Here is a 21,047-nt window from a genome sequence, read left to right on the forward strand (position 1 = left end):
CCCAGGCAGAACTCCTAGGAACATAGGAAGCTAAAAGAACTTAATATGCATTGAAATTCAAAGGACTTTCTTTTGCAGAGCTAATTTATGAGAAGGATTTCAGTATAAAATAGCCCAACTGGCTGCAAGCCCCTGTGCTTCTCAGTTGTGGAGTCTGTAACAAGCACTGTGGGGCGGTAATTGGAAATATCTTGGAGAAATATCTCCAGCACCCAAAACTGGAGGACTGGAAATATAAATCAGGTTTTGCCTTTTCCTTGATTTTATGCCATATCCCACTGGAATATATTTTCTTTCCCATGAGCTGTAAGGAGATGGTGTGTCTCTGCTTTGTTTTTAATGGCACATTTGGCTGTAGAGAAAAAGAATAATAATAATAAAAAAAAAGACTGGTATTCATTTATGTTTAGCAGCTGGCACCCACAGCAGAGGGGCCCGGTGAGGAGCCTGCCCCGTCTCGGCTGGGGGCTGGGGACTGAGCCCCCTGCCACAGGCACTGCCCAGCACCAGGGCAGGCAGCCAGGAATGTGCAAGCGCTGCTGGGTCCAGGGGTTTTGACATGGGTAGCAATGCCCAGGACAGCCTGGAAAGAGGGATTTTGTTACTCTTCGTAACAAAATGATGCTGTGGCAATGGAAGGTTTCGTTCGGTCGAGTTTTGGTCCCACGCATCAGTGCCAACGCTGCTGTTGAGATGGAATTGTGCTCGTTTTATAACTCAGATTATAACATCAAAGGTGAATATCGAAATATATATTTGTATATTAAAAGAACAGAAGGAATGAAGTAGGCAATACTTAGCATGCATATCAAAATGAGACAACCTCATAATTTAGACCATTTTTTTCACTCCTGCCATCTCTGATCTTGTAACCAGCAGCAAGCCAAGTGCAGCTGAAGAGCAGCAGCATGCTGGGGCTGCTGGTGGTGCTTCTCTGGGAGGAGGCTACCCACTAACACCGCAGAGCTGCCCGAGAACAAACTCGGGAAATGCGTGAGTGCTGCCAAACGGGGACCTGTGTTTGAGAAGGAATTCAGTTCTCCAAGAGAGACCAGAAATGCTTGGAGACCTTCCTGGGCAGCAGAGCTGGGCACATGCATTTGGTGTTTCTATGGCTCAGGGAAGTGCCCTGCGGTTTGATGCCAGGCTCAGTTTCCAGGGAGCACAGATTGTGCCCTTGTCCTGTTGAGGCTTTGGGTTTGGCAGGGTTGTTTTGGGTTTTTGTGTGTGGTTTTGGTATTTTGGCATGGGCCCCTTTTGTTATCCCTGAGATTTCTGTAGGTAACTGCTCTCTTCTGTCTTTGGTTCTTAGGCACAAGAAACCTTAACTAGGATACCTTAACTAAGCATAAATTAGCATAAATTCTCCTATTGAGTCAGTTCCTGTAGCAGAAAGGACAACTTCACAGAAAAATCTGATCTGATGTCTGCTGTTTTAAGAGGGGAAATACTGAGCTATGTCTGCTGCTCTCCCTTCTGTACCCCAGCCAGCTCTGAGATGTGTTTCAGCGAGGGGCTGCGAGGCTGCAGGTCTCGTCCTGGGCGGCTGCTGTGCCCCAGCATCCTGGTGTGGTGCAGCCCCAAGGCAGGAGAAGGTTTGCACAAGTTATTCAAAAAAAAAAAAAAAAAAAAAAAGAAAAACTCAGACAGATGTCTGTGCTGCGTCACAGATCATGTCCTTTATATGTCTTTCTTCTGCCAAAAAAAAAAGGTGAAAAACACGAACCACTGAGAAGCGATAATACTAACACTGACTGCCTGACAGCTGAGGAAGAAAACGCCCCAAACCTTTGCCAACTCAAAACCCATTAACTTGTGATTATTGCTGTGCATTTAAAAATGAAATGTTAGTTTGCACCCTGGGTGTTCCCTGTGCATAGTTTGAGCTTGAGTGGAGAGAAACTTTAAATGCAGAGTTTGTCAGTTGCTTGCACTCAGAGCTATGCAGCTCTGCAGTTCTCAGATCTCTTTGCATAGCTGCTCAACTTTGATAATCATTATTTTAAATTACTTGGCTATAGCAACACATGATTTGTTCCATATAGCACATATTACCAAAAACAACTTTTTTTTTTCCCTTCTTTCCCCCCTTTGCCTTTAGAAACAAATCCTGTCCTGTACTTCAGACAGGGCTGCAACTATCCACATGTATTTAGGTCACTGTTGTGCATGGTCACATCTTTCCCCTCGTCACCTGCTGCCAGCACGATAAAAACACAGGTGGATGTGGCACCCTTCTTGAAGACATCCCCCAGAACTACGGGACAGCCTTCCCGGGCAAGAAATAATTACCTTGGCACCAGCCCTGCAGCCATGGGCTGACTCTGGAAAAGCAGGGGGCTTCCTTGGCTTTCCTCCAGCTGGTTTAGTGGCCACTTCGGATTCCTGGAGCCGTGGCAGCACCTGGTCTGTGCATGGTTAAATCACAGTGGTTCTTGCCTGTGTGGAGTCCTGTGGCTGGTGCCAGGCTCAGGTCTGCACTCCAGGTGGTGTTGGTGAGAATAACCAACATGCTGTGGTGCACACACAGTACACTTTCAATGGAAATGTGATCTTCCTGTAAAGCTAACCTCCTGTTGCACAAGGCAAACCCATTTCGCAACCCATTTTGTGGGGCTGGCTTTGTCTTCCCCTGGGAGCTGCAGGGAACCTGGTCTCTCGCTGGTGCCGTGTTCAGGAGGGCTGAGTTCCTTCCCAGCTCCCCGCAAACCTCTGTGCAAGCGAAGCAGGTGGCTTGGTGTCTCCACCGGGATGTTTGGTCTGCTTCGTAAAGGCCCTTCGCATCCCCCATTAAAAGGAGCCTTAGAAAATGCTCCGCGTTGTCCTGGTTGTAAATAGGGGTTGTAAATAGGAACCGTGTTTCTCTTTAGTGCAGTGTTGTTAATGTTGTAAATAATGTTACTGTGAGCCTTATTGCCCAAGTTTTGTGAATGACCAGATAATGTTTGAATATTTCAATCATACTTCTGTTTTTATTAACATTCACTTCTGTAGTGTTTAGCACTCTGATCAGTGAAGATAGCTTCTGCTGCACTTTGTGTTCAGACCAGGTGCTGAGTGCATTGATTTCTCAGACCACAATGTTTCTGCAAGCCCTCAGTCACCCTCAAAACAGCGAAACCCTGTGAGCACTGAGACACGGGGTGGGTACCTGGGGCCGTGGGAAGGCAGCAGAGCCCAGTTCCTCCCTGCCCATAGGAAGCCCACGAAGAATCGCACTGCAATTCCAAACTTACTGTTAAGTGTCTCCAGTTGCTCTTTTCATTTATCCGTAGCTGAAGAGCCTTTCCAAATTCTGTTTTACATTGATAAAATACATGCACACGGTGCTTTTCCATAGTGTCTGCTACAAACCAAAGGCTTGAGCTGCAAATCTGTTTGCAGTAAACTTCAATCATGAAATCAATTCTGTTTACACTCTGTTAAATATGCATATGTGCCTAGTATCAGAATTTAAGTCGGTAACACTGGCAACAAATTACGAGCATATTGGATTAATGGTTTTCTCTCCTCTTAATATATTGTGTGGTTTCTTTTACCCTTCAGGGGAAAAAACTGATTAGAGTAAATCACTGCTGATCTTTGAAATATTATACGGTATTTTCTTTGAATCAGTTGGCCAGGAAAATTAATGAACAGTGGAGTTGTTAACCTGCTTTTAAATTGAGATATAAATCCAGCTCAGGAGAGCTGGGTTGCTGGAGTAGAGCTGCGAGATTGGAGTTGTTCTTGTGGCTGAGACACTAGGATTTGGGGCTTGTTTATGCTTATGGCTCAGACAATAGCTAATTCTTAAAATATGTCTTGAGAGAAATATGCTGAGCACAACCTTTGCTCCTCACCAGTACCTGATCTTTAAAAAATCATCAGTTGCTGAAGGTTTTCTTTAGCTCTACATGATCCTTGTAGTGTTGGTAAACTCCTTGCTATCAGAAGTACCATTTTGAGCTTGAATGAGCAGCTTATAAAACAATTATCCTGTTTTAATGTTTCTCTAACGATTTTGTTATTACCGCATTGAAACAAAAAGTGGTTATATCAAGCTGAATCCTCCGCAAGGCTGTGGCTGCTTCATTTTCCTGTATGGTTAAAACCAGCACACAAGAGGGAAGCACATCACCCGTGTGCCCGTGTGTTCCATACGATTTGGTGTGGTAATAGACAATCACTTGTATTGCAGCCCAAACAGCTGTAACTGCACCAAAGATGTGGAAGAAACCAAAAGACCGGACCCAAGCCACTGATGAGGTGACAGAGGCAGAAACAGAGGTAAGAGGGAGCACAGTCTTCCTTTTTTCCAAATTTAACGATGATGTTGCTCTCATGGAAAGGTTGTTTTAGGCACGTTGCTTCCTCGATCTCTCACAAGGAACCAAGGCAGAATTTGGGGAGGGAGAACTGTGATATTCCCCAGCATCCTTAGATAACTGGTTTTCATCTATCCCCTGTTGAAGCCCTAAGTTTTCTTCATTCTTGCCAGAATGAACCACTTCCAACCTTCAAGAACCTGTAGCTGTAACTGCTGTCCTCAGGTAAAATGGGTTTGAATCCTTTGAAGGGCATTGTGTGGGGACCCCAAGGCCATGGTGGTGACATTTGGAAGATTCTTTTGCTGCACAGAGGTGTCATTGTGATGTCATGGCCAAAGGATGGTGTTTTCCTGATGGCCATCTGATGAAGAAGTTGGGAAAAGTTGATATTTCCTTGAAAAACCACCTCGCCAGTAGTTAGATGAATTGAGAACATCTCCTTTGCTGCCATTCTGGTAGGGATGTTTCAGGAGGAACCTCCTTGTTTAAATGTCCTGGGTAAAATTGGTGTTAGAATGTATCACAAAGGGGATAAGAGAATAAAAATTAAAAAAAATAATAAAATTAAAACAAAACAACAACAACAAAAACTAAAAATTCAGGCTGCCCTGTATTGGTGCATGTATGAAAACCGATGTTGGCCAGGTCATTACTCCAGGTTTTCTTTGTTACTCATCTGTTGTTTACTGCATAACTTTCCCTTATGACAAACACTGTGGAATCTATCTGCTACAAAAGCATGGTGCTGCAGAGTAAATCCTGAGTCTAGTGGACAGTACTTCATCCTTCTGTGAGTGAGTGTTTGCAGTTTCTCCACTGAAACAGCAAATAGGCTAATTTACATGTAATGAGTGGTGTACAAGTATGTGCTTTCCACTCTATTTGGGAGAAAAGAGATGCTTAAAACACTTGCATGTGAAGTATCACACTGCAATGGCTGGTCTGTGGTCAACAGAAGAGCTCATGGTGGGGTATTGCAAGGAAATTAAAAGCATCCCTGTGCTTGTTTTCAAGCCAGAGAGCAGAGGGTGTTGCTGGGCTGTGCCAGCAGGTTCTCTCTGTGCGTTTCCTTTGTCATTTGCTGGAGAATTTTCAGCTCCTGGGCCATGTGGTGTTCGCACCAATGCTAAATGTACGTGGAAGAACATCATACCATTTTACCTTGAAAACCTGCAAAAAGCATTTTAGGACGCAGTTCTCTTAGGTAAGGGGCCAAAAGGATCAAGAGCCTCTCCTGGAGCATCCCAGATTAATTATTTCTTTTGTTTAATGGTTAGATGTGCTGCGGTTCCTCCCAGGAGAAGGGCATTCCTGGCACCTTCCCTGTCTGAATTCAGAATAAGGCTGTGTCCCTGGAGAGCTCCAAAATTAACAGCAAGAGATGCTATAGAAAATGTTGCTTTTTCTGAAGCAGCTGCAGAATTGTGGCTGCATGTTACATTACCTTCTTCATTGGGATCTGCTCCAATTAGCAGTTTACGTTTAGAGAAAGGACCCCCCCCTCCCCAAGCATGTGCAGCATTCTCTTTAGAGCAGCTCAGGAGCTGTGGGAGAGGGGAGAAGAGAGGTGGTCTTCCTAGGCTCAGCCTGTGAGCTGTTCCTCGTGGCTGCAATGCTGCAGGGCTTACCAGCTCTGCCACTCCATCCCTGTAGCTGCTGGGCACTGGGCACATGGATAACGCGAAGTCTCTTCATTTGCACTAATGATTACCAGTGGGTTATCCTGGGAGCGAATCGGTGAATGGTCTGGTTATTCTGTGTGTTGCTACAGATCTACACAGCGCTGTTTAAGAGGTATATATGTTCCCGTTAGGCACAGACGTGCCATACGAACAATAAAAGAGCCATTTTGCATGCCTCGAATTTTGGTAGGGTTTTTAATGTAACCTCTCTTTCTGTTTGTGCTTCAGTCTAAAGTAGAAGAGGAACTTTCAGGTGACAAAGTACTTGAATCTGAACAGGATAAAATGAGCCATGGGTTTCAACTGGAGAAAGACCCCTCTGAACTTAAAAAAGTGAAACCTGTGGAAGAAAACGGAGAACAGGAAGCAGAACCTGTCCGTAACGGTGCTGAGAGTGTTTCAGAGGGAGAAGGAACCGATGCAAACTCAGGCTGCACAGAGAGCTCCAGTGAAGGGCCAACGTACCAATATAAGCCAGGTAAATCCTGCATCCTTGCTTGTTTTTTTGCCTTTCTCCTTTGAGGACTGCTCACGTGCAGTGTATCTTACCCATGGAAAGAGGGATGTTTCCAGTGGTGATGTGCAAGGCGTAGTGTTTTCATCACGTCCAGTTCTGCTGGGATTCACAAAAATACAGGCTCTGAGAGACCTTCTGGGGGAGCACAGGAGGAAAATTTTTTTCCTCATGCTTGTCATAATGAAGAGAAGTGGAGAGCAAGGGAACAGGGCGTGACAGGAAGGGAAAATCCTCAATCTCTTGAATTTATTGTACGTGTGGATGTTGGCTGCAGTACATGGGAAATGATGGTGAACCGGTTCCCTTGTCATTACCAGCTGAGAACAATCCCTGAAGTTGTGCATAAGCAGGCACAGTTTTTAAATGAAAGCTTTGCAAGTTCTGTGTACTTAACATGTGTGTATACATCTAATTACCAGGCTAAACAGTTTTGTAAACCTTCAGATTTCTGGAAGCATAAGAAAAAGAAAAGAAACAGTGCCTGGTTTTCAGTCCAGGCTCTGCTCTTGAACTATGGGCATGCAGTTTTTCTGAATAAAATAATTCAAGTGAGGACTCAAAGGACACTTGTGTTTTTGTTGCTAGTTATCACTGGATATAGCCTACCTAAGGGATTTTCTTGTTATTCATTAAGATATTTAATTCAGAGGCTTGAACCTCTATAAATTCACCTCATTAAAGAGACCTTGAGACCATCTTACTTTTCAGTTGCTACCAATTTTTAAGTGATTTCTTATTCAGTTGGAGCTTCCTCAAAATAAATTAAGTCATTTTCTTAGGAGCCTTAGAAATTAGGAGTATAAAACAAAATAAGGAAAGACCTTGAAAGCCTGGCAGACAAGGTACTGGGAAGAGGCACCACCATTAAGTGATCACAGTACGGTTATTTCTGCACTGCTTTGTTCTAACAAGGACCCGAGATGCTTTTCTTTTATTAATTTTGTACTGCTGTATTGTTAGGAGAAAACACAGAGGCCTCTTGATAGTTTACCACACACTTATGATAGCTTACCTGTTCATTAGTTAAGCACATCTTGAAGTTAATCCATAATTCATCAGCCACGGCTCTGAAACACTCGATGCAGTCGGAGTGATCTCGGTTGGGTCTGGAAGTCCTTCCACTTAGCCGAAGGGCTTGGATTGATCCTTTGGAAAGCAGCGTGCATCAGACGTGTGTGCTGCAAAGCAGGGCTGACCACTTGATGCAATAATCCTCAATTTCAGCTCTGCTCTTTCTAAAGATTGGGATTTTGCCTTTTGGTAGGAGGACTTGTTTGTTTGATCCCAGTCTCTCCACTCACTGAATATCTCGAAAGCCTGCTCGTGACATTTCCCAGCTGCTTTTCACGTTAGAACAGCTTGTGAAGAACTTTCCAGGAGAAGGAAGCTGTACATATAAACTGTTTCTTGTTGCTGTCAGTACTTTTCCATGATAGATGGAGGGTGGTGTGGCACGGTGCATGGGCAGCTGGCCGGGAATTCAGCTGCTGGGGCATGGCTAGCCAGCCAAATCGTTTTCTGCACCCTTTAATCACAAAGCTCAGAAGAAGAAAAACAGTGCAAAGAGCTTAAAAAAATTAATTACTTTTGTGTATTTTCATTCCCAGTTAATAAAACCCACGGCTTGAAATAAGTTCCCATTTGCAGCCTCTGCAGTGTCAAGGGTGCTGAGAACCCAGAGACCTAAAGCTGATGATCAGACACCAAAATAAAGAAACAAGAGAAAACTGTAACAGCAAACCTGAATGGCTGATTAAATGCAAAACACCACCACTTGGCATCAGTGAAATACAAAGGCAGCATCTCCTACAGATGTTTTCCTTCAGATAAAAACATGCCTCCCACTTAGGGGCCTGACTGGTCAACCTGGCTGATGAACTAGTCGATGTTTTCTTTTCTAACTTCAAACAAACTGCACAGCCAGCAAAGAAAATCCTGTCTCTAGGCTACCAGATGCTAATTTTCCTTGCACTGAAACGTAGGCTGTAGGTTTACATTTTGATTTGCATCAGGCAAGGTTCCTTCTGTCACCACACTACAGTTCTCCTTCCCAGAAGGCCCTCAGAATAAATGGGTGGAAAGTCGCAACTCTTGAATTTTATGGTTTTTTTTTTTTCAGTTTCCACCATTATTTTCATGATGGGTTTTCAAAGGCTCAATGTTTTCAAAGGATCTTTTTGTTGTGCGTGGCCCTCTTCTCAACCACATTAGTGCCATTGTTTTATTGCTCCTTTTTATACAGAAATAGCTGCTTAAATTTCCTCATTTTCACCCAGCAACTTGAATCATCCCCTTTTCTTCATGTCACAAGAGAGAGTGAAAGTTGGAGTTAAAACTGGAGTTAGTTATTAGACCCGTATGCTGCCGCTGCTGGAGCTGGCTGGGTGCTCCCCATCTTCTGTGTTCCTTTAACGTGATGTGTTCCTCTCCTCACTGCCTAGTGGGCCTCATAGTTAAAATTTAAATTTCCTAAGCAGTGTTAGCAATCTCTTCCCTTTGGATTTAACAGAAACGTGTCTTTGAGAGCAGAGGTTTTTGTTACCTCTGAAGTTACCTCAAGCAACTTCTTTCATTATAGAGCAGTGGAAGCCTCTGGACCCGGACGGGAAGAAGCAGTACGACAGGGAGTTCTTGCTGGATTTCCAGTTCATGCCTGCCTGTATCCAAAAGCCAGAAGGGCTGCCTCCCATAAGTGATGTGGTTCTCGACAAGGTGAGAGGAGAGCCAATAAAACAGGTACGTGAAGTCTCTTTGTTAGTGAACAAAGATATCTAATGCATGCTTCCTTGCCCTTTTTGACGCAGATTTTTATCGGCAAGGGTAAATACTTGGCTCACGTTGCATCACAAAATTCTTTGAATAAAAGGTCTTGACTAATGAAGGAGCACAGATGGTTTAAAAACTGAAGCACAGATATTCTTAATGGTTTCTGTCCTGGATTAAGTTTTACGGGGTTGATAAAATTGAAAATGCTGTATTATAGCCATCAGGACCAAAGGATGTTAGCAAAGCAAGACTGAAGGGAGAGGCAGTGTATTTTATTAGATCAGTTCTACAGTTAGAAAGCATAGAAAGCTTTCAGGCAAACTCTTCTTTTGGTCTGAAACAGTTGTGTCAGTATTTGTGAGCTGATCTAATAAAAGATCATTAAAACCTCAGCTCTCAAAAACATTTGTGATTCTTATCCAGCTTTATTACAGATGTGATTTTCTCCACTGTATATCTGTGCTTATAGAAATACTTGTTATTTTGGAGGTGCTGCCACCAAGACCCTGTTCTCATCTCAGAATGGTGCAGTTCATTGATCTGAACATAACCACCACTTTTAAGATTCAAGCACAGATCAGCATGTAGGCAATTCTCATGTGCAGAAACATTTCTACTCTGAATTTCATGCCCAGGCAAATTGTTAAACACAGCTTTGGTCCCAAAATGGCTTCATCTACCTACTAGATTTCCGTGATTGCTTCTTACTGCTCAGTCTGCTTTTGAGCTGCCTTTGCTTGGTCAGCCATCTGTCTTGCTAACACAGAAGACATTTGTTTGAGGGAAGGTGGCAGTTTTGTGATCCTGAACCAAGACCATTACATTCATATTGCAGAAGACAGGCTTGTGTTGGCATAATTTTATCTTCCATAAGTCATGTTCAGCCTTGAAATGTTTCTGAGCTCCACATATTTCCACAACAGTCACCTGTGTAGGAGATATTTTAAATTAAATGTGTATGTTAGTGTAAATGGGGATGCAAAAAAACTTGCATGGTTTGTTAAAAGCATTGGTTTAGATATTGAATATGAATATTATTGTTTAGCAGAGATTGTCTGTAGGCTTGTGATGGCTGCAACGCCCTGTTTGTTCTGCTCCACGACTCAGGTCAATCAGCCAAAATTGCCATTGAGAACTCTGGACCCTCGGATATTGCCTCGAGGACCAGACTTCACGCCAGCCTTTGCCGACTTTGGGAGGCAAACCTCCGGTGGAAGAAACGTATCTGGAAGTGTGAGTTTTCCCCAGCTTGCTAATTTAAGAACTGGCCTTACTGTTGAAGCACTGATGAAGTCCATCCTCACGTTTTTGGGCGTTTTCCAATGTTCCACTGGTTCTGGTTTTGTTGGTCTGAATGCAAAGGGGATATTTCTTGGCTGTCAAAATGTAGGCAAATTAGAAAAACATTGCAGACGTTTTTCATTGGTATGTATTGGTCTTAAATGTGTTTGATCTCCTCCTTCCCTTTTCCTGCTTGAGAGGTGTGGAAACATTTCCATACTGTGGACCTGGCAATGGCACGTGTGCGAACACACGTAATTCATACAATGACATGAGCTTTGTGTCAGCATGTATCTTCACATTAGTCTGCCTCATAGAAAATGCCAATAGAGCAAATAGGTTTTACTAACAAACCAAATAATAATTAAAAAAGTGGATGTTCTTGCTTTCTCTATGCTTCTACGTGTTGCTTTGCTTTGATCACTTTGTTCCTAGTTTTCCTGTCTTTTCATCTGCTTTCCTTTTACGTTCTAGTCTTTGCCCTTTGTCTGGCTTTACCCAAACTCTGTGAATTCTTACTTTCTGCCTGTGCCATCACTTGTCCTAGGTGTGTGGGTGCCCCCAGCATGGTGCCTGCCGAGAGGCTAGGTCAGCCTCAGCTGGGGAGCAGCAGCTGCCTCAGTTAGGTGCAATCACTTCTCATTTGTCTCTCTAGGTACATTCAGTTTATCTACCTGGATACATCTAATAAAGTATCTATTATTTACCTTTCAAATTTGCTCATTTCAAAGAAGTTTGCTAAATAACCTTGACTTCCAAGTGTGCAGATTTCCAGGAGGCTCGGAGCCAAATGCAGCGATTTCGATGCAGACTTTGAGTTGATGTAATATTTCTGGTTTGAGAGTGGTCTTGTGGCCAGTGCCTCAGTTCTGGGGTGCGCGTCTGTGTCTTCAAGTAGCTTCAGTGTCACGGTTTGTCTCAGAGAACGACCCGGTCCTGAAACTTTGATGCTGTTTGAGGTCGACATCGCTTCCTATATTTAGCGACTCCACAGTGGGCTGCAGGTTGTACTCCGGCGCCTTCTGTCCTTTCATGCGCTGAATGTCCCGAGCCTCTTGGCACCTTGGTAACATCCCTATTGCTCTTTCTCTTTCCACAGGCCTGCAAAGTGCAGAGCAACCCTGGATTGCCTTCCCTGGCTCGGTGCGGTTCCCCAGCATGCCCTCTCTTGGTCTCGCCTCACCCACCATTGAGGAACCTGCCAATAGGGGTAAGCCAAATCCCCCCCTCTCCCCCCATCTTTGCACCTTTTTGTAGAGTTGTCTTTTTCCATAACGACCACTGTTGATAAAGAACGACTGGCAGAAAACTTTACAAAAAGGTGCAACATTGTTTAAAAAAAAAAAAAAAAAAGAAAAAAGAAAAAAAAAAAAAGAAACAAGACTTGCATTGTACCCCTCTAGGCAGTCTTCAGTGGTGGGTGGGACATCACCAGCTGAGGGCATGCTGGGACGTTGGCCTGAGCGGGATCCACGAGGGGTCTGCACTTTGCAGACCTATGGAAAGGGGGAGAAAAGGTAAGTCCTGCTTACCCCGTTCATTTGGAGCATTCAGCACATAACATACATCTTACATTTGCGCCTTTAAAGAGTAGAGCCTTTCTTTGCATCTTCCTCGAGGAGGGGTGGAAGGTAACCTTATTAAATAAGGCTGCTGTCCTGTGATGTCAGTTGTTACAGGATGAGAGGGTTTTCAGCCCCAAACAAAATCAGATGTTATCTTCTTGTAAAGCATGGCAAAATCTGCGTGTATGCTCTCTGTCCACTTGGTCATTCCACCTCTACACAGGCCATGCTCATAAACCATTAAACCCACTGCCTATTCCTTGCCTTTGAAATAATGTCAAGCAGCTTAGTGCTAACAAGCTTTCGGCACGTGAAAATCTTTTATTTTGCTTCCTTGGCTTTGTCTTTCCTTCCTTCTTTTTCATTAAATGTGTTGTATGACTGTTTTTAGAACTAACACATGTTAACTCAAACAGCATAAGGAGTATTGTTACATAGGAAGAAAATACAACTAATAAACATGTTCTGATGTAGAGAAGAAGTTAGAGAGTTGGGTGACAAGATGCTAACAGAGAAATATGGTTGGAGAGGAGCAGTCCATTCCTGCACGCCAAGGCAGGATGTGTCTGCTTTTATCCTTCCTGACAGGTGTCTGGGATGGCTCATAAAAGTCCCTGGTGGTGGAAACTTGAGTCGCCTGGGTTCTTGTGCTTCCCTGGAAGGCAGTTGTTTCTGGCATCTAACCTCAATTTCACTTTCTGCTCTTGAAGACTGTACTTAGAGGGAGCAGCAGTTCTCTAGTTTTTTGGATGTTTTTAAAACATTACTATGGCTGTATCCTAAGAGCAGAGGTGGACCGTGAGGGAGAGCACCAGGTCGTACTTTGCTGCTGTGAGTTTTTGGCTCCTCAGCAGGAGACTTGTCCGTGTCTTTCTGCTTTCCTTTTTTCCCCTGTTCATCTGGAAGACAGGTAATTCAGATTAATGTAGTAACATCTGGTAAGCACTTCTCCATGTCTTTGGTGGAAAATATTATTTCAGTGCAAGCTGTAGTGCCACAATCACAGGTGTTACAGAACTATTATTATTTTTTGGTCTGGGTTATGAAAAGGAGGCCAGGCATGAGCTCAAATGCCTCTTTAACTTGCTGCTTTGTAAATTTGGAAAAAAAAAAAAAAAGCCAGGTTTTTCTGTTAAAAGTTTATGATTTGTATATTATTTTATACACATTCAGAGGAGGCTTCTGTTCGCTGCTTTTAAAACCTAATGAAACATTCAGCTAGTTTGAACCAAGTTTATTCACACAGTAAAACAAACAAACAAAAAAAAAGAACATAATCTTAAATAAAGCTTTTGTTTTATTAATGCATTTAAAGGTCTGGTCTCCAAGGCAGTCAGATTTGAGCAAGCCATGAGGACAATCTCCATCTCCCCCTGTAACATGCTGATGTTCAGGAGAGGTGTGAATGGTCTCTGCATCGTTCAGTTTTGCAAGGGAAATAAAATCGTTGCCTTCAGGGAGGTGTTATTTGCTCAGAAAGCAAATGCTTTGGCTTTGTGTGGACCCATGCCCCACAGAAGAGTCGTGCCTCTGCCTCTCTCTCCTCATGCGTTACAGCCTGGCTGTAGTTTGAAGGTCCTTCAGACCAGTGTTACCCCTGTGCAAGAGAAATGGGGCAGCTGCAGGTTGCCTCTCTTTGGCCTTGCCCGTGTCCCTGCCAGAAATTAGCCCAAACCTTCTGAATTTCAGGGCATGTGGCCAGCCTGAGCTTTTTGCAGACAAGGAGTTGTATAATGAGGTCTAGTGCATATGGCGGAAGCTGGCCACTTTTCTGTTCCTTTATTGTCTGATACTTCAGTGGGAAGGACGTTTCCTCTTTCCATGGCTGTACATTTGCTGCACGGTGTGAATCTGGGCAGCACAAGTGGCTGCAAGTTGCATAAAATTGCATTAAGACAGGGGCGATGCTCAGATGCAGCACTTCACTGCATCGCAGCGGTGTCTTTTGAGGGGCAGGTGTTCTCAGTGGAAACAAAGAGGTTGTAGGGAGTGACTGACGACTGTGTGGGGAAGGTGTCCGTCTGGAGTTGTTGTGAAGGCTCGCATGACTTGCAGACTCATTGCACTGTCGATTTTTGGGGAGCGACTGACTTGGCTGTTCCTTTACCGTTGCGATGTGTACCCACAGAGGTATGAGGCTCGTGTCTGTGCGCTCCAGCAGGGCAGGTGCCAGGGCAGCATGCTGACATGCTGCACCATGTGTCCCTTTTCCGTGCTTCGCCACGGTGTACCAAGCGTGTCCTGGCACGAGATGGTTGTCTTCCGACAGCATTTTGTTTTGATGCTGTTACCACATAATGAAGCCCAAGAGAACTCCAGCAGCGATGGTGATTATGTTCATTAGCATTCAGCAGCAGCACACATTTACCTCATCAAAGCCCACTGTTTCAAATTGCATATATAAGCCTAAGGAGGGTGGAGCTTTGTTTTCAGATGTGCAAAGTCAGTTAAGGGATGATGCATGACATGTGAGGCACCAGCTGTGAGAGCACTTTGCCCATGTATTCAGTGAAGCTGTTTGAGTAACTGAGATGGTTTTGCCTCTCTGGTGCTGGCTTGTTCACTCTGTTGAACAAAGAAACGCTTTAACTGGCCCAATCTTTGACGTAGAGGTTGCCTTCTGTCCACTGAAGAAATTAATTACTTCCGTTGAAAATAACAGGCTTTGATAATGGAGTTTTATTGCGCTAATTTTTGCATTGAGGTAAGACGTTTCTAATAAATTAGTTGAGAAATACGAGCGCATAAGTGAAAAATAACATCAGTACAACATTTGATACATTCAGTCCTTAATCAGAAGATCCCAGCTTATGAGGTGGGAGTTTGTGGGTGCCTTCTGCCATATCACTAGTACAACTGATGAAAAATTCCCTGGTTTCAGGAGTTTTTCAGGTCTGACTTAATTAGGAGGAGCAATACAGCATTGCAGAGAATTACTTGATGCTGTTTCAGACAAAGTACCATGTTGCCATTTCTTCTTCTGTGAAGCTACAGAGAGTTTGACCCATACCTGTCAGGATTTGTGTTTCCTTAGTGCAGGAGTAGCCCTTGATGCTCTGTTAGTGTGTTAGTGTTAGTGTGTTTTATGTAATTCCCGTCTTAAACGTCTCTGTTGTTTGAAGCAAGCTCCAGTAAAACTTAGCGTTTTTGCCAGAGCTGCTAATCAATCACTACCTGGTTGCTTGGGATGGCATTTTTGAAGTAAACCTGTGAGGATTTAATCCTTAAATACTCTTTGCAATAATGTCTGAGCTGCACAGTTCCTGGCTTTCAAGAGGCTGTTTTGGTCACTTGGGCTCAGTTCCACAGCACTTGAGTAGCATTTGGGCATCGCCAAAGTGTGGAAGCAGAGCCATGAAGGCAGTGGTCATCCCACGTCTGTGTCGGGAAAGGCTGCCTGGGAGAAACATGTTTGGTGTCTCCACGTTCCCTCTGACAAACCTGGACCAGCGGGTTGCTTTGGAGGGAGTCCTAAAAGTCATAGGATGAGTTGGTGATTGTTGATGTTGCCATCAGCATATGTTGGCTTGTGCCCCTGGAACATTTATCAAGATGTGAGTTTAAAAGGGGATATAACAAGGAATGTTTTTGTCCTAGTTGTTGAATGTTGGACCGAGGAGATCTCAGCCAGGCCAGAGGAGAGAGCCCAGGAAGATTATCACTGTGTGTGTAAAAGAGGATGTCCACCTGAAGAAGGCAGAGAACGCCTGGAAGCCGAGCCTGAAAAGAGAAAATCAAACCGAGGACCCAGAAAATGTCAAAACCCAGGTGAGAGTGTGAGCAAGCACTTCTGAGAGTACAGCGGTCTGTAACAGAAGAAAGGTGATCATTTGCCTTTGCTGTTGTGTAAGACAGTAGAAAAGGGCAATGAATTCCAGTTTGAATCGCAGCTTTCCCCTACCTGTATCTTTTTTTTTTTTTCATCTGTTTATTCCTGACCCAGTGTTTAAATGGCAGTCCTGTATATTAAGACAGTCTAAATAGGGAACACCAGACAACCTACTACCTCTCCTCCAGAGCTGTTTTTTCTACTGCTGTTTTAGTAGAATATTTCAGTCTCCATTCTAAAGCAAACAACCTCAGACTTCCAGCACAGAACTTGCTTTTCATCCCCTTTTAGACTACATTTCTGTGCTGAACCTCAGCAGTACTGAGGTTCCTCTGTAAGATTCCCTCAGCTTGTCCTGCCCAACCCAACCACGCTCTCTCTGAAGCTTTCTCTGTCTTTCTCCCCCTCCTTTCCTCTGTGAGGCAGCCTCTCTGGGTAGAGGTATTTGCCTGGTGGTGAAAATTCTAATTTGTAGGATAAGCTGAGGTAGTCGTGAAGGACACTAGAATTCTGTTCCCAGGGCTAACAGCAGCCTTGTTGACCTAATTATCATCAGGACAGTTTTAAAAAGAAAGCCTTAAATATAGAAAAAGTTGATTGCCCCTGGTTGAGAGAGATGATGACCACTCCCATATTAATTTATATTTCATAGCTAAATTGATACCGAGAAGAATATTTCAGTTGGGTGACAGCAAGGCTTTGTGCCTCTGTCGAGCTTGGAAAAAAAGTGCTTGGGCATTTCCAAAAATACGGCACTGCAACTGTGAACTGTGATCTGTAGCAGCCGGTAGCTGAGTTATGGTTGGAGCTGAACTGTACACAGATGTGTGGTTATGTACCTCAGTATCCTAGTCCTACAGGACATCTTCTCTGTTCACCTGTAAAATCCCTAGCTCATTGCTCAAAGCCACCTTATGCCTCTTTGATTTGTGCTTAAACTCAAAAGTTGTTCTGTCATTCAGGAGCTGTTCCGCAAGGTACGAAGCATCTTGAACAAGCTGACACCCCAGATGTTCAATCAGCTTATGAAGCAAGTAACAGACCTGACAGTAGATACAGAAGAGAGGCTGAAAGGAGTCATCGACCTGGTCTTTGAGAAGGCTATTGATGAACCAAGCTTCTCTGTGGCGTATGCAAACATGTGCAGATGTCTTGTAACGGTAAGAGGTTTCCAAAGTTAGATAGGAAGTTCCTCAGGGAAAACGTTCTGCATCTTATCCCCGAGGACTGATAAGCAGTAATATAAACGCAGCAAGAGCAGACTTAAAGGGTAGTTTCTGAACATGAATAAAAATAATTTACATCACAGATTTTTTCCTCTACATTCATTGGCCATGGCAGGCTTTGCTTGGAGTAACGCTTTTTTTGGAGTCAAGGGCACCGAGCGCTTTGCTGTGCCTGGTCGCAAGATGCTATGAGTCACGTTTGGTAGTCCAATTTCTCCCTTTCATTTCAAAGGGAAGCCTAAGGTGCAGAGCCAAGCTTTGGACAGTTAACTTTCAGATGCTTGCTTGGGACAAAACATCCCCTTCCTCCCCCAGCTGATGATTTGCTATGCCATACAATGAAGGAGCATAGCTTCGTGGTCTTCAGTGTGTAATAACAGCGTTTTTAAGCAGTGGGCCTTTTTAAAGGATTCCATGAATGGAAATGTAATCTGTCTCCAGGCAGAGGTGGCGTCAGCCAAATTTTGAGTGTGACTTTACATATGGAATCTAAAACTCCGCTGGAAATCATGACATGCTGCTTAACTGTCATGGCCTTGCAAACTTGCATTGCTGAAAATGAAGTACATAATAAAATGTAATGGATAGCTTATAACAAATCTCGCTTGTACGTAGAGTTTAGCTGTATTTCTGCTGATGTTCTTCTTCCTTTTCCTACAGCTGAAAGTGCCCATGGCAGACAAACCTGGGAGCACAGTAAATTTCCGCAAGTTGCTGTTAAACCGCTGCCAGAAGGAATTTGAAAAGGACAAAGCTGACGACGATGTCTTTGAAAAGAAGCAGAAAGAGCTTGAAGCTGCTACCACTGTAAGTGGTATATTTCCCCATAAATTCTCAGAGCCCTCTGAAAAGGATCCCTTTTGAAGATGGCAGTCAACTGGGGGGGAATATTGAAGCTGAGTTTCATTCTGTCACTTTGGCTGAATGTAATTAAAAATACTTGCCTTGATTAGTGTATTTATAAGCTCTTTTTGGTTCTTAGGAGAAAAAGAGCAAACAGGGACACCAGTGACTAGGTCTGTAAAACCAGCTCTTTTGAAGAGTTCTGTGCTCTTTGAACATGCTCTTTAGAGCTGTTTTTCTGTTTTACAGCCAGAGGAGAAGACACGGCTCCATGACGAGCTGGAAGAGGCCAAGGACAAAGCCAGACGGAGATCCATTGGGAATATAAAATTCATTGGCGAGCTTTTCAAACTGAAAATGCTGACGGAGGCGATCATGCATGACTGCGTGGTAAAGCTGCTGAAAAACCACGATGAGGAGTCCCTTGAGTGCCTTTGCCGCCTGCTAACTACGATTGGCAAGGACCTGGACTTTGAGAAAGCAAAGGTAGGGCAGGAGCAGAAAGGAGTAATGAGGCTGGCTGGGCAGGGGATGGAAAAATGGGTGTGGAGTGTTTTTATTGGAGAATTTATTTTTTCCTCGCAAATATTTGTACAGCATGAGGAAGTCATCCACTCTTCCGTGGATGTTTCATCACTACCTGGCCTTCCTCCCCCCTCTCAGTCCCTCTCTAATACTCTGTACCATTTTCAACAGTGTAATCCAATCATTACATGTTTCCAAGTATTTCATCCAAGCACATAGTCTAAACGTGCTTGACATATGCCCCGTGCTTCATTTTCCAAATAGATTTTGCTTCTTATCTGTAGTTTCTAAAACATTAAAGCGGTTTCTTTGCTGCTGAGGATTTGTATTACCCAGGAATTCTACCGCTGAATGTATTATTCCACGTTAAATCTGAAAAACACACCACCTTGTTAGCTGCCTTAAACCCCCACCTGAAATTTGGCAGATGCATTTATTTTGCATCATCTTCTCCAGCTATGCTGGAGTGAAACAGCTGTTTTGCAACTGCACTGCTCCAGCATCCTCCTCCTGACTTCCCAACAAATGTGTGTGTAACACAGAGCATTACGCACTCCCTGAGCTTCTATTGGCACAGGCGATCTGCTTCTCCTTTGCAAAAGCCAGGCATGGGATGAAAAAGCATTTGCGGATTTTGCCAGAAATCAGTTGGACTCAGCTCTGGAAACAAACGGAGCTAATTGTTTTCAGCTGCTCAGGGCAGGGAGTTCCCTTACAGTGCACTGGGTTGCAGGGATCACGGTGGATCAGTTCTGATCTGCATAGGACATCCTCAGAGAAACAGTTTCTCAAGCCATTTTGTGGAGAGTTGACCAAAAAATTGCAGTTCACCACTAATCCCCCAGGCTAAATACCCGCATCATTACGTAGTAGCATGTGCATTGTTGATGCAGGTTTGAAAGTGCCAGAAGAGGGATTTAAATCTCTCCACATGCGTTGGGAAGAAAACAGGGTTTGACTTCTAAGCAGTAGCTGAGGTCATGTTGGATAAGTCCTGGACAATGTTTTAGTCTTTAATAGCACAGAAACAGAGGAAAAGCGAACTTTTTTGGTGCACTGGCTGCTTCCACAACCCTGAGCTGCAGCTCGGTGCAGCCAGGAGCAGTGTACAGCAAGGAGATACTTTCAGATGTCGTGTTTCTGGGTGTGAGAAGGTGCCTGGGTCCTGTCCATCTGGGTTGTTATTTCTATTAAGATGGAGAGAGAATCCTTTATTTTCTATTAATGAGGGAGACACTTAATTACGTATTTGTATTGAAGCTAAAATGTTGTTAAAATTTCTGGAAAATGTCCACTTTAAATATTTTTCCCATCATTCCTAACTTTGGAAACCTTCGCGTGCTGAGCTGAAACTTTAAGTGTAAAGAAAAGGATTTAGCAGGTTCTTTATGAAGGGAGTGGGAAACATTTTATAAAACTGCCCTGAAACTTCTTAAAACAGATGAAGCTGTTTAAAAAAGCCAAAGAGGCTTTTTAGAGCCTGGCAAGTCAAATTTAGACCTGGTGAAGGCTTCTGTAATAATACTACTTTGCGTCTTAGGGAAGATTTGTTTTCATTACATCATCACTTTTTGGAAGAAAAGGCATAAATAAGATGGTATATAGTGCTCATGGGGTTTTGTACCACAGCTGAGCCTGTTAAACAGCTGCTTGCTGACAGAGGCAGTGCATCTTCCCCCCCCCCTTCTTTTGCCTGACCCCAGCTGAGATGGCTCAGGGGTAAAGCAATGAAACAGTGTCTGCAGGGTTAATTTTGTGACTATTTAGTTCCCTTAACCAGTTTTTCTTGGGCTGAGATGAGCACGTGTTGCTGGTACGAAAAGGGGGAGCTGATAGGTAGAGCCAGGACTCCTCTTACTGGTGGCAGCTAGCCAGAAGGTCGGCTTCACTGTGCCACAGAAAAAATGAACGTTTCTTTAATAATGAGCATTTCTTTAATGTATGGCAAATTTATTCTGTACATGCAGAGGGTGTAGATAATCTGAGTAATTAAAAATACAATGGAAGTGTGTGCTGAATGAAGGAGGTGTCTGCAGACTCATGCAGTTGAGTATTACACTCAAATCCAGCCTGTGGGTGCATACAAGACCCCAAAGCACCTTATGCAGGGAGCAGATCTGGATCCCCAGCTGGGCTTCTGGCATGGAGGTGCTATAGTACTGAGCCCACAGACTCCCCACCTCAGGGAGTATGTTCACTGTCTTCGAAGATACACTGACGATGACATTTCTCTTGTGTAGCCTCGCATGGACCAGTATTTTAATCAGATGGAGAAGATTGTGAAAGAGAGGAAAACATCTTCAAGGATTCGGTTCATGCTTCAGGATGTAATAGACCTAAGGCTGGTAGGTACCAACTCCAGTAATAACAGAGCATGTTCCCTTGCACGTCTAGGCTAGAAGAACACTGACATAAGATCAGGGATTATGGAAGTTACAGCAGCTTCCATACAGGAATGTTATTTGTCACTCCATTCCTAACAGGAATAACCATTCCTAACAGG

At 43.8% G+C, this 21,047-nt stretch overlaps 1 protein-coding gene across 11 annotated transcripts in view; it reads left to right on the forward strand.

The window, feature by feature from the left end:
- The window catches only part of EIF4G3 (eukaryotic translation initiation factor 4 gamma 3), a 154,580-nt gene that overhangs the window by 110,019 nt on the left and 23,514 nt on the right, over positions 1 to 21,047 (forward strand). For 7 of the 11 annotated variants that reach the window (XM_084300406.1, XM_084300410.1, XM_084300414.1 and 4 more), the window contains 10 exons: positions 4,181 to 4,269; positions 6,221 to 6,470; positions 9,088 to 9,245; positions 10,383 to 10,508; positions 11,656 to 11,766; positions 15,719 to 15,889; positions 16,913 to 17,110; positions 17,837 to 17,983; positions 18,269 to 18,505; positions 20,785 to 20,889. In XM_084300406.1, coding sequence (XP_084156532.1) covers positions 4,181 to 4,269; positions 6,221 to 6,470; positions 9,088 to 9,245; positions 10,383 to 10,508; positions 11,656 to 11,766; positions 15,719 to 15,889; positions 16,913 to 17,110; positions 17,837 to 17,983; positions 18,269 to 18,505; positions 20,785 to 20,889 — 1,592 coding nt within the window. The remainder of the gene's footprint in view (positions 1 to 4,180; positions 4,270 to 6,220; positions 6,471 to 9,087; positions 9,246 to 10,382; positions 10,509 to 11,655; positions 11,767 to 15,718; positions 15,890 to 16,912; positions 17,111 to 17,836; positions 17,984 to 18,268; positions 18,506 to 20,784; positions 20,890 to 21,047) is intronic. The other 4 variants (XM_084300413.1, XM_084300408.1, XM_084300416.1 and 1 more) reach the window with 1 other exon arrangement.

Source organism: Netta rufina, assembly GCF_964035555.1.
Source record: "Netta rufina genome assembly, chromosome: 22".
Classification (NCBI taxonomy): domain Eukaryota; kingdom Metazoa; phylum Chordata; class Aves; order Anseriformes; family Anatidae; genus Netta; species Netta rufina.